Source organism: Scyliorhinus canicula, chromosome 1, assembly GCF_902713615.1.
Source record: "Scyliorhinus canicula chromosome 1, sScyCan1.1, whole genome shotgun sequence".
Classification (NCBI taxonomy): domain Eukaryota; kingdom Metazoa; phylum Chordata; class Chondrichthyes; order Carcharhiniformes; family Scyliorhinidae; genus Scyliorhinus; species Scyliorhinus canicula.
In genome coordinates this window covers 167,827,768-167,841,285 of record NC_052146.1, presented here as the reverse complement: position 1 = coordinate 167,841,285, position 13,518 = coordinate 167,827,768, and the positions used below count along the sequence as shown (strand labels likewise).

Genomic DNA, 13,518 nt, shown 5'->3' with positions numbered 1-13,518 from the left:
GGGAGCATGAGGAACAGCCCACCTCGATGGCAGCGGAGATGGGACTAATAGACCAGCAGAAGCGACTGGTGGAGAAAGTGGAGGACTCGAGAACCGTGTTCGTAGGCAGAACATCTGGATCGTGGGCTAGGCGGAGGGGAGCGAAGGAACGGATGCTGGTGCGTATGTTGGGAACATGCTGGAAAAGCTACTTGGGGAAGGTGCGTTTGAGCGGCTGTTGGAGGTGGATCGGGCCCACAGGGCGCTGATGCACAAACCCCAAGGTGGGTGAGCCGCCGAGGGTGACGGTGGTACGTGCATTGGTTCCTCTATAAGGAACGCATCATGAGGTGGGCCAGGCAGACGACGTGATGCACGTCGAGATTCATATGTACCAGGACCTGGGAGCAGAGCTGGCGAAGAGGAGGGCGAGCTTTAACAAGGTCAAGTCAACTCTGTACAAGAAGGGCGTTACGTTTGGTCCACTGTACCCGGCTCACCTATGGGGGCTGGGAGCTAGCTGTACTTTGGCTTGGCGGAGGAGGCAATGGACATCATGAAGGAGAATGAACTGGCAGGAGGAGGAGGACCTTGAACTTTGATGGAGGTGAACTGGAGTGCATGTATTGTACTGTGAAAAACTTTGGGTTTTTGGTGTTCAGGTTTCTTTCGTTTTTTTCTTAGTATCTCTGCTTCTTTTGGTGTTAGGCTGGTTTACAGTTCTTTGTTAAGGGAGGAGGGGTGGGTCTCTGTGGTCAGACCTTGGGAGGGATTGTTTGTTTGTTTTTACTTCTTCCCTTTGTTTTGACTGTTTGCACTAAGAGCGGGGGGAGGGGAATCAGTGGGGGTAGGATACTAGGCACCACGGGCAGGGGCTGCCAGGCTAGCTGGGCAGGCTAGTTCATGGAAGCAAAGTGGGGGTGAGCTGAAGATCGATGGGAGGGGCTGTTGGGTGTGTGGGGGGGGGGGGGGGGGGGGGGATTATACTTCTAATGGGAGGAGACTTTCAAAATGGAGGAGGAGGGTTGATAACCGTGGATGCCCGAGGGCGGGCCAGGAGAGGTGCGGGCCATGGGCCGAAGACTGGCCTAGGAGAGGTTATGGTTGATGGACAGGGGAGGGGGGTAGGTGCCCCCCGACCAGACTGGTCACGTGAAATGTTCGGTGACTGAATTGGCCAGTCAAAAGGGCCCGTGTGTTCGAACATTTGAGGCAACTGAAGGCGGATGTGGCCATGTTGCAGGAGACACGTCTGAAGGTGGGGGATCAGATTAGGTTAAGGAAGGGATGGTTTGGGCAGGTGTTCCATTTGGGGTTAGACTTTAAAACGAGGGGGGTGGGTATAGGGTGGATACGTGGGTTTGAGTAGGGTGATCATGGCTCGGCACAACATTGAGGGCCGTAGGGCCTGTTCTGTGCTGTACTGTTCTAATATGAGTGAAAAAAGCAAGCTCAATGTATTACGGAAATAAAAGTTAGTGCATCATTGATGCATTTTATCCTCTTGTTTTGAATACATGTTGGGATGAGAAGTAGATTTCAATTTCAATAGTTTTCACAGGTAAAGGACACCAAAAATGACACTGCACTCGGTATGTGTCTCAAAGTGCTTTTTAAAACGCTCGGTTTGGGCGTCTGTCGATTAAATAACTGATCGTAAACATATCTCTCTTCAGGCTCTATTGAAGTATCGACAGATGAATTTCCCCGTCACGGGAGCAATCATGAAGCGATGTCAAAACTGAAACCATGTTTTTTAAGTGATGGGACAGGGAGCGTCACAGCTGCTAATGCATCAGGTGAGTAAGGAGCCTCCTTACCCTGGTCCTGCTCCTCTCCTAAGCAGTGATGGGCTATTGCAATAACTGGCCTGATCTTATTTTGGTTGCTGTTTCTATTCCTGTAGGTGTAAATGATGGGGCTGCAGCTGTAATTCTGATGAAGAAATCAGAAGCTCTTAAAAGAAATTTGACACCTTTGGCACGTGTTGTATCCTGGGCACAGGCTGGATTAGATCCTGCTGTTATGGGAATTGGCCCTGTACCAGCAATAAGGAAAGCGGTAAGACAAGCAAGTTTCTTCAAAGCATTGTACATAGGCCTTACACTATTCCATCTTTACAGAGTGGAGCAAAACATAGCAAAATATTTCATTTCTTTCTTTGATATTTCATTGGATAAGTCTGATAATTCCATAAAGTAGGAAAACTCATATTCAGAAATCAGAAACCTCCATTTGTAGGAGAACGGCCCTTAATTTTCCAACTTCTCCTCACAATTGAAATCCCTCATCGCTGGTAACACTGTGGTCAATCTCCTCAGAATACATTTTTAAGACCTTTACATCTTTCCAAAGTGTCGTACTCAGAATTGTCCACGATACTCCAGCTGAAGCCTAAGTTGTAGCATGATCTCTCTGCTTTTTATGTTCTATGCCTCTACTTAAAAACCCAAATAAGTCATATGGTGTTTAACCACATATGAAAATTTGTTTGAATGGCTACCAAGATTTCTCCAAAGTAAAAACTCATGGGCTACAGGGTAATGTGACAAACTGGATAAAAAGTTGGCTTAGTAACAAGAAACAAAGTTCGATGGTTGCCCTTGAGAATGAATGTTGTTTTAAGTGGTGTTCCACAGGCTTGGTGTTGGAACCCTTGCTGTTTGTGTTATGTATTAACGATTTGGATGTGAACATGGGGGCCAGAATTCGGACATTTTCAGACAACACAAAGATTGAACGAGAAGTGGACAGTGTAGAGGGTAGCTACAATGCACAATCTCGGCCACGTTCTGCCAGAATTGGGACGGGACACGGCTGATATGTTCCGCAAGAGACCGCTTCTGGGTTTCCCAATGCTGGTTATGCCTCAAGAGATCTCCCAAGATGTCGTGATCTGAATCCCGCCCACAAAGGGCAGGACCCACACTTGCATAGTTAAGTGAGCACAAAAGCTCACTTAACTCTGCCGACGTCATTTCCAATAGACTCCTGGGATCAACTGTCCTCTCTTTTTTTTTCTAACTTTAGAGTACCCAATTTCTTTTCCAATTTAAGGAGCAATTTAGCATGGCCAATCCACCTACGCTGCACATCTTTGGGTTGTGGGGGTGATACTCCAGACACTGGGAGAATGTACAAACTCCACACGGACAGTGACCCAGGGCCTGGATCGAACCCGGGTCCTTGGCGCCGTGAGGCAGCAGTGCTAACCACTGCACCACTGTGCTACCCTTATATATATTTGTAAATACACATTTCTCTTTGTTCAATCTCATAACTCCATGATTTCCTGTGTACATACCTGTCTTTGCTAATTTACTGCTTCATTCACACAAGCCTGACATACTTTGTGATGTTGTCATGCAGGTGAGGATAATTCCGTGCACAGCTTCATGGAGAAGATAAGAGATGTGTCATTGTTAAATTAGCTCGCTTTTGGATCATGGCTCATCTCCCCCTAACTTGTTGATGTGCTGGCCAGCAGCATTCATCACCTGTTTACTCTTACTACCCATGATAATGTATTTGCCATGCAAGAATTCGTATTAATAAATCTACAAGATATTTTGCAACAGTTTAGATTTAATTTTACGTTAAGAGCAGCTTCAGTGTTTTCAACTTAAAGAGGAAAAGAACTTGCATAAAATCACCGCTAAACCGTGGGTTTCATTTACTGATCCCTTCAATTTACTAGGTGGAGAAAGCTGGATGGACACTAGATGAAGTTGATCTGTTTGAAATTAATGAAGCTTTCGCAGCACAATCGGTTGCTGTTGTCAAGGAGCTGGGTTTAGACCAAGAAAAGGTGAGATATGGATAGAAAAATCCTTTTCACGGTAACCTAGAAAAAAAAACAGGTAATGCAAAACCCAAGAGTTGTACAACAATCTCAGGACGACAAGGTATCTATTGGAACAGGATAGTTAATGCAAAGTTTCTCCAGGAAAATCTGCCATCTTAATGAGCATACAAATGAGGAGCAGGTTCCTCAAGCCTACTCTGGAGCAGCAGTGGAGAGAGGAGGGTTAGATACATAACGCAGCACCTTAAATACCCAAAGCTAACATTAATGGTTTGCAGTGATATTCTCTGATGCTCTGAATACAGAATATAGCAGGACTGCCATAAAGAACGGTCTGTTTCTGTAATTGGCACCAAGTGACATGAATAATGTGCGTGTTTGCAGCAATTGGAAATTTGTCACATGGAACAAACTGGCTGCTCACAAGCAGCACACATAACTGTCTGTCACTCTTAATGGAAATGCAGATCTTGAAAACCAGCTGCTGCTGGAGAGGGATCGCTGACTGACACATATCTCAACCTGCATCTGTGCGTCAGGCCAGCAAGTAGCAGTCCACTATTCAAACATGGGTTCTGTAACCAAGTCACTGGTGTTTACAAATTTGCTTTCAAACAAGGAAGAACACGTGCTGTATTTTTTTCTCAGCTGCCTTCCTGAGGGTTGAGGCCAGTTGTGCTTAGCTGAGTTTAGTTCATGTAGTACAGATTACATATTGGCATTCCTGCTGCGGATCCCCAACGCAACCTTGCGTAGAGTCACTTACAGAAAATAACGAAGCCATTCAGCCTATAAGATCCTTGCCACTGGGCTAATTTGCTGGCTTTGAAAGCAGACCAAGCAGGCCAGCAGCACGGTTCGATTCCCGTACCAGCCTCCCGGACAGGCGCCGGAATGTGGCGACTAGGGGCTTTTCACAGTAACTTCATTGAAGCCTACTCGTGACAATAACCGATTTTCATTTCCTCGCACATCTCCTCTAAACTTTCCCCTCGCCCTATGTCCCCTAGTAATTGACCCCTCTACCCTGGGAAAAAAACTTCTGACTATCCACTCTGTCTATGCCCCTCATAATTTTGTAACTTCTATCAGGTCGCCCCTCAACTTCCGTCAGTGAGAACAAACTGAGTTTATCCAACTTCCCCTCCTAGATAATGCCCTCCATACCAGGCAATATGCTGGTAAACCTCTTCTGCACCCTCTCTAAAGCCTCCCCATCCTTCTGATAGTGTGGCGACAGAATTGAACACTATATTCCAAGTGTGGCCTAACTAAGGTTCTATACAGCTGTAGCATGACTTGCCAATTTTTATACTCAATGCCCTGGCCAGTGAAGGCAAGCATGCCGTATGCCTTCTTGACTACCTTCTCCACCTGTGTTGCCACTTTTAGTGACCTGTGGATCTGTACACCCAGATCCCTCTGCCTGTCAATGCTCTTAAGGCTTCTGCCATTTACTGTATATTTCCCAGCTGTATTAAAGATTCCAAAAAGCATTACCTCATATTTGTCTGAATTAAATTCCATCTGCCATCTCCTACCCATGTCTCCACCTATCTATGTCCTGCTGTATCCTCTGACAGTCCTCAACACTATCTGCCACTCCACCAACCTTAGCGTCATCCGCAAACTTACTAATCAGACCAGCTACATTTTTTTCCAAATCATTTATGAATACTACGAACAGCAAAGGTCCCAGTACTGATCCCTGTGGAGCACCACTAGTCACAACCTTCCATTCAGAAAAGCACCCTTCCACTGCTACCCTCTGTCTTCTATGACCTAGCTAGTTCTGCATCCATCTTGCCAGCTCACCTCTGATCCCTTGTGACTTCACCTTCTGTACCAGTCTGCCATGAAGTCCATGTAAACAACATCCACTGCTCTACCTTCATCAATCTTCTTTGTCACTTCCTCGAAAAAGTCAATGAAGTTAGTGAGACACAACCACCCCTCCACAAAACCATTCCGCCACCTAATATACTTCAATCAAATCCACCCTCAATTTCATTTGCTCCAGGAGAATAATCCCAGTTTTATCATCCTAATCTTGTAACTAAATTCCTGGAACCATTCTGGTAAATCTCCCCTGCATCCTTGCAAGCATCCTCAGAAAGTGATGTGATCAAGAATGGCTGTGATACTATTTGGGCCTAAGCAGGGCTTTTTAAAGATTCAGCATAATTTGATTTGATTTATTATTGTCACATATATTAGTATACAGTGAAAAGTATTGTTTCTTGCATGCTGTAAAAACAATGCACACCGTTCATGGGGAAGGAAGGAGAGACTGCAGAATATAATGTTACAGTTTACAGCAAGGTGTAGAGAAAAGATCAACTTCATACAAGGTAGGTCCATTCAAAAGTCTGATGTCAGTAGGGAAGAAACTGTTCTTGAGTTGGTTGGTTGGTACGTGACCTCACACTTTTTGGTATATTTTTCCTGATGGAAGAAGGTGGAAGAGAGTATATCTGGAGTGCGTGGGGTCCTTAATTATGCTGGCTGCCTTTCTGAGGCAGTGGGAATTATAGATAGAGTCAATGGATGGGAGGCTGGTTTACGTGATGGACTGGGCTACATTCACTGGTGCATCTGTAAAAGTTGGTGAGGGTCGTAGCTGACATGCCAAATTTCCTTAGTGTTCAGAGAAAGTAGAGTCGTTGGTGGGCTTTCTTAACTATAGTGTCAGCATGGGGGGACCAGGACAGGCTGTTGGTGATCTGGACACCTAAAGGCTTGAAGCTCTCGACTCTTTCCACTTCGTTCCCATTGATGTAGACAGGGGCATGTTCTCCACTACGTTTCCTGAAGTCGATGACAATCTCCTTCGTTTTGTTGACATTGAGGGAGAGATTATTGTTGTCGCACCAGTTCACCAGATTCTTTATCTCATTCCTGTACTCTGTCTCATAATTGTTTGAAATCCGACCCACTACTGTGGTGTCATCAGCAAATTTGAAAATCGAGTTGGAGGGGAATTTGACTACACAGTCATAGGTGTATAAAGAGTATAGTAGGGGCTGAGGTGTTGAGGATGATCGTGGAGGAGGTGTTGTTGCCTATCTTTACTGATTGTGGTCTGTGGGTTAGAAAGTTCAGGATCCAGTCGCAGAGGGAGAGTCCGAGGCCAAGGCCACGGAGTTTGGAAATGAGTTTCGTAGGAATGAAGGCTGAGCTGAAGTCGATAAATAGGAGTCTGACATAGGTGTCTTTGTTATCTCAGTGTTCCAGGGTAGAGTGCAGGGCCATGGAGATGGTGTCTGCTGTGGACTTGTTGCAGCGGTATGCAAACTGTAGTGGATCAAGGCAATCTGGAAGGCTGGAGTTGATTCGAAGCACTTCATGATTATGGATGTCAGAGCCACTGGACGATAGTCATTAAGGCACGTTGCTTGGCTTTTTTTTTGGTACAGGGATGATGGTCGTCTTCTTGAAGCAGATGGGGACCTCGGATTGTTGTAAAGAGAGGTTGAAGATGTCTGCAAATACCCCCGCCAGCTGATCCGCGCAAGACCCGAGTGCTCATCCGGGCCAGTGGCTTTCTGTGGGTTGACCTCTGACGTCTGCAGTGGTGATCTCAGATACAAGTTCATCCGCAGCTTCTGGGGTGGAGGGTGTGCTCTCGCTGACCTCTTGCACAAAGCGGGTAGAGAATGCATTGAGTTCATCAGGGAGGGGTGCGTTGGAGCTGCCGATTTTTACATGCCTTCATCTTGTGCCCATTATGTCCTGCAGACCTTGCCATAGACCGGGGGGGGGGGGGGGGGGTCTGTGTGACTAGCCTGGGACTTGAGCTTGGTCCGATACTGTCTTTTGGCATCTTTTTTTTTTTTTTTTAATAAATTTAGATTACCCAATTATTTTTTCCAATTAAGGGGCAATTTAGCATGGCCAATCCACCTACTCTGCACATTTTTGGGTTGTGGGGGCGAAACCCACGCAGACACGGGGAGAATGTGCAAACTCCACACGGACAGTGACCCAGAGCCGGGATCGAACCTGGGACCTCAGCGCCGTGAGGCGGTTGTGCTAACCACTAGGCCACCGTGCTGCCCTTCTTTTGGCATCTTTGATGGATTTCTTTAGATCATATCTGGCTTTCTTGTAGAGGGCAGGGTCGCCTGACTTGAACGCCTCAGACCTAGACTTCAGCAAGCAGTGGATATCCTTGTTCATCCAGGGTTTCCGCTTGGGAAACACACGGATTTGCTTCTTTGGCACACAGTCTTTTACACACTTACTAATGAAGTCAGTTACTGTAGTGGTGTATCTGTCATTGGACTGGTCCCAGAGTTTTTAAATACTGACCAGTCCACTGACTCTAAGCATCCAATCCAAGCAATCAATCCAAGAAATCATCCGATTCCTCAGACCAACAATGCACAACTTTCTTTGATGGATTCTCCCGCTTCAGTTTTTGCTGAAAAGCCGGGAGCAGGAGCACAGCCTTGTGATCAGATTTGCCAAAGTGTGGGTAGTTTGGGCTTCTGGTGGAACAGGTGACGTATTGGTGGTAACTTGGTAGTACGCTCTTGAGCTTGGCCTGATTGAAGTCCGCAGCTACAATGAACAAGGCCTGGGGATGTTTCGTTTCAAGGCTATTTGTGGTGGTGACTATTTTGTCCAGTGCGATTTTCACATTCGCATGGGGTGAGATGGAAACTGCCATCAGGATAACGGAGCTGAACTTCCGCGGAAGGTAGTAGAGGCGGCATTTTAGCGTCAGGTATTCTAGGTCCGGGGAGCAGAAACACACCATTGTTGCTACATCTAGGCACCAGGAGGTGTTGATTAGGAGGCAGACCCTACCTCCCCTTACCTTGCCTGAGGCTACCGTATGGTCCATTTAGAACATAGAACATAGAACAGTACAGCACAGAACAGGCCCCCCGGCCCTCGACGTTGTGCCGAGCAATGACCACCCTACCCAAACCCACGCAACCCGTATACCCATAACCCAACAGTCCCCCCGTTAGGCCTGCACATTTTCCATGTTTCCTGGAGTGACTGCTTCTTTTCGAGCCCAGGAGACGGTGTGAGTATGCAGTGTAAAGGGAATAGTTGTGTCCAATTAGGTTATTCACTCTGGTCGGTGTGTGGATGGAAGATTTGTTGCCTCGCTTGCGGTTCCTGCATCCGTGGGTGGGTCAGCGCGGTCGAGCGTTCCGGGTCGCTGTCGGGCTGCGGTTTGTCTTCACAGGTCGGTGGATGTCCAGACCACGCTCCGGCGTGGATGAGGTGAAGGCCGGTAAGTGGATGACGTCTCTGGGATCGCGGTTGCGGATGAGGCGATGGCCGGTTCTGTGTGTTGGGGTCCGTAGGGTCCTTTCCAGATCGCGGTCTTCCTTCAGAGGACAGAGGATCTCTGGACCAGCAAGTAAATTTAAAAGAGCAGTATTAGTGATTGTTAGGCTGTGGGGGTTGATTTTTAGGAGTGTGCGGTGACTGTCGAGGGGTGGGTGGGGGGGGGGGGGGGGGGGGGGGGGGATTGCTTGTGGCCTGCAGGGGGTAGCAGCTCTCTGGGTCAGTGGGGTCCAGACCTGCAAGGGAGGAGAGGGGGTGGCTGCAGCTGCTGCGATGCTGGTCTGGTCGTTGGAGAGCAGCAGAGTGAAGGTCCCGGCTTCTGTGGTGCTTTCCAGGTCTCTGGGAGCCTGTAGAGTGAAGGCCCTGGCTTCTAGGGCATTTTCCTGGGGCGGAATTCTCCGCTCCCGCGCGGCATCGGGAAGGCCGTCGTGAACTCGGTCGAGTTTCACGACGGCCTCGGAGGCCGCTCCTCGCACCCTATTCAACCCCCCCCCACCCAGGGGGCTAGGAGCGGCGCTCCGTAAATCTCGGCCGCCGGGCCTTGACGCATGCGTCAAGGCGGCATGCCGGGAATGACGCGACGGCGGCGCCTAAGTGACATTAGGTTGGCCGGCTCCAACCCACACATGCGTGGCTGACGCACGACGGCTGCTGGCTCCAACCCGCGCATGCGCGGTTGCCGTCTTCCCCTCCGCTGCCCCGCAAGACGTGGCGGCTTGATCTTGCGGGGCGGCGGATTGGGAAAGAGTGCGTCTCCTGGAGATGCCAGCCCGACGATCGGTGGGCACCTATTGAGGACCAGTCCCCTCCCGAGCACGGCCGTGGTGCTCACTCCCCTCTCCACCCCCCACAACCACAAACAAAATTTTGGCGGCATGTTCACGACGGCAGCGACCAGGTGTGGTTGCCGCCGTCGTGAACGGGTCGGGAACGTCAGGCCGCTCGGCCCATCCGGGCCGGAGTTTTTCACGGCGGCCGGCGATTCATCCGAGTGGCGGGTGCCAGGGCGGCGTGTCGTGAGTCTCCCGGCCCTCCCGCGATTCTCCCACCCGACGTGGGGAGCGGAGAATTCCGCCCCTGGTCTCTGGCTGCTGCTGTAGGGGAATTCCCAGGTCTGGGACTGCAGCTCCACAGCTGCTCACACCTGGTCGGCTCGTCTGGGTCAATTTCAGGTTGTCAGTTTCAGTAGGGGAGCATTTCGGGAACAGTGACCATAATTCTGTACGTTTTAAGGTACTAGTGGACAAGGATAAGTGTGGTCCCAGGGTGAAGGTGCTAAATTGGGGGAAGGCTAATTATGATAATATTGGGCAGGAACTGAAGAATCTAGATTGGGGGTGGATGTTTGAGGGTGAAAAAACATCTGACATGTGGGAGGCTTTCAAATGTCAGTTGAAAGGATTTCAGGACCGGCATGTTCCTGTGAGGAAGAAGAATAAATATGGCAAATTTTGCGATCCTTGGATAACGAGGGAAATTATAGGCCTCGTCAAATAGAAAAAGGAGGCATTTGTCAGGGCTAGAAGGCTGGGAACAGACGAAGCCTGTGTGGAATACAAGGAAAGTAGGAAGGAACTTAAGCAGGGAGTCAGGAGGGCTAAAGGGGATCACAAAAAGTCATTGGCAAACAGGATTAAGGAAAGTCCCAAGGCTTTTTAAACTTGTATAAAAAGCAAGAGGATAGCCGGGGAAAGGGTTGGCCCACTCAAGGACGGGGAGGGAATCTATGCGTGGAGCCAGAGGAAATGAGCGAGGTACTAAATGAGTACTTTACATTAGTATTCAGCAAAGAGGGAAGGACTTAGAATAAAGAAAAGAACAAAGAACAATACAGCACAGGAATAAGCCCTTTGGCCCTCCAAGCCTGCGCCGATCACATGTCCTATCTAGACCAAACGCCTGAATCCTTCTATACCCCGTCTGTTCATGTGCCTATCCAGATAAGTCTTAACGGTCGCCAATGTATCTGCCTCAACCACCTCACTTGGCAGTGCATTCCAGGCACTAAAACAAAAATCCTCCGTACATCTCTACCGAACCTTTCCCCTCTCACCTTGTACTTGTGCCCCTTGCAACTGTCAATTCCGCCTTGGGAAAAGCCTCCAACTCTTCACCTTATTTATACCCTTCATAATTTTATAAACTTCTATCAGGTCATCCTTCAGCCTCCGTCTCTCTAGGGAGAACAATCCCAGTTTATTCAATCTCCCCTTGTATTAACCCTCCATACCAGACAACATCCTGGTAAACCTTTTCTGTACTCTCTCCAAAGCCTCCACGTTCTTCTGGTAGTGCGGTGATTGGACACAGTATTCCAAATGTGGCCCAACCAACGTTCTATATAATTGTAACATAGTTTTCGAGCTTTTATACTCGATACCCGGTCCTATGAAAGCAAGCATGCCATATGCTTTCTTTACCACCATTTCCACCTGTGCTGCCACTTTTAAGGATCTGTGGATCTGCACACCCAGATTTCTCCGTGTGTCTATGCGCCTGATAGTTCTGCCATTTATTTTATAGCTCCCACCTGAATTGGATCTACCAAAATGCATCACCTCACCTTTGTCCTGGTTAAACTCTATCTGCCATTTCTCAGCCCAATTTTTGACTTGGTCGGATGTTGGGTCTGGGGAAGGGTTTGTCAATGGTCTGGGGAAGGGTTTGTTGATAGTCTGGGTCACATTGAGATCCAAGAAGAGGAGGCGTTGGGTGTCTTGAAAAACATTAAGGTAGATAAGTCCCAGGGACTGATGGGATTTACCTCAGAATACTGAGGGAGGCAAGAAAGGAAATTGCTGGGGCCTCAACAAAAATCTTTGGTTGCAGGTGAGATCCCAGAGGACTGAAGAATAGCTAATGTTGTTCCTTTATTTCAGAAGGATAGCAAGGATAATCCAGGAAATTATAGGCCGGTGAGCCTGACGGCAGTGGTAGGGAAATTATTGGAGAGAATTCTTCAAGACAGGATTTACTCCCATTTGGAAGCAAGTGGATATATTAGCGCGAGGCAGCACAGTTTTGTGAAGGAGAAATCGTGTCTCATTAAACTGATCGAGTTTATCGAGGAAGTGACGAAGATGATTGATGAAGGTACGGCAGTGGATGTTGTCTACACGGACTTCAGTAAAATCTTTGACAAGGTCCCTCATGGCAAACTGGTACAGAAGGTGAAGTCACATGGGATCAGAGGTGAGCTGACAAGCTGGATACAGAGCTGGCTAGGTTATAGAAGACTGAGGGTAGCAGAGGAAGGGTGCTTTTCTGAATGGAGGGCTGTGACTAGTGGTGTTCCACAGGGTGCCGCGACAGTTGCTGTTTGTAGTATATATACATGATTTGGAAGAAAATGTAACTGGTCTGATTAATCAGTTTGCGGATGACACAAAGATTGGTGGAGTTGCGGATAGCGATAAGGGCTGTCAGAGGGTACAGCAGGATTTAGATCAGTTGGAGATTTAGGCGGAGAGATGGCAGATGGAGTTCAAACCAGGCAAATGTGAGGTAATGCATTTTGGAAGGTCTAATACTGTAGGAAATACAGTAAATGGCAGAATCCTTAAGAGTATTGACGAGTAGAGGGATCTGGGTGTACAGGCCCACAGGTCACTGAAAGGGGCAACACAGGTGGAGAATCCTGGTACTCAAGAAAGAATCCAGAATGCTTGCCTTCATTGGCCGGGGCATTGAGTACAAAAATTGGCAAGTCATCCTGCAATTCTATGGAACCTTATTTAGGCCACATTTGGAATATAGCGTTCAATTCTGGTTGCCACACTACCAGACAGATGTGGAAACTTTGGATAGGGTGCAGAGGAGGTTTATCAGGATGTTGCCTGGTATGGATAGCATTAGCTATCATGAGAGGCTGGGTAAACTTGGTTTATTCTCCCTCTCTCCCTCCCTGGAGCCCGCAAGCTCTCTCCTTTCTCTCTCTGTCTCTCTCTCTCTCTCTCTCACACACACTCTCCCTGGGCCCCGTGAGCTCTCTCTCTCTCTCTCTCTCTCTCTCCGGGGTCCGCAATCTCTCTCCTTTCTCTCTCCCCTCTCTCTCTCTCTCTCTCTCTCTCTCTCTCTCTCTCTCTCTCTCTCACATACTCTCCCCGTGTGAATTGCGCTTTCACGTATCTGATCGTCAGTCCAGAAGTAAAACACTCGAACACGTCAGTAACGAATATTCGTTTATTCACGGCCGGGACAAATCTCTAAGCAGTCGGGTAACCACCTTCGAGAAGTGCCACAATCCCAGAATAATTTTTTTTTTTTTTTTTTTTTAATTTAGATTAGCCAATTCTTTTTTCCAATTAAGGGGGCAATTTAGCGTGGCCAATCCACCTACTCTGCACATTTTTGGGTTGTGGGGGCGAAACCCACGCAGACACGGGGAGAATGTGCAAACTCCACACGGACAGTGACCCAGAGCCGGG

At 48.1% G+C, this 13,518-nt stretch overlaps 1 protein-coding gene across 2 annotated transcripts in view; it reads left to right on the top strand.

The window, feature by feature from the left end:
* The window catches only part of acat2 (acetyl-CoA acetyltransferase 2), a 127,180-nt gene that overhangs the window by 95,461 nt on the left and 18,201 nt on the right, over positions 1–13,518 (top strand). For both annotated transcript variants that reach the window (XM_038802295.1, XM_038802302.1), the window contains exons 6-8: positions 1,656–1,778; positions 1,886–2,040; positions 3,677–3,787. In XM_038802295.1, coding sequence (XP_038658223.1) covers positions 1,656–1,778; positions 1,886–2,040; positions 3,677–3,787 — 389 coding nt within the window. The remainder of the gene's footprint in view (positions 1–1,655; positions 1,779–1,885; positions 2,041–3,676; positions 3,788–13,518) is intronic.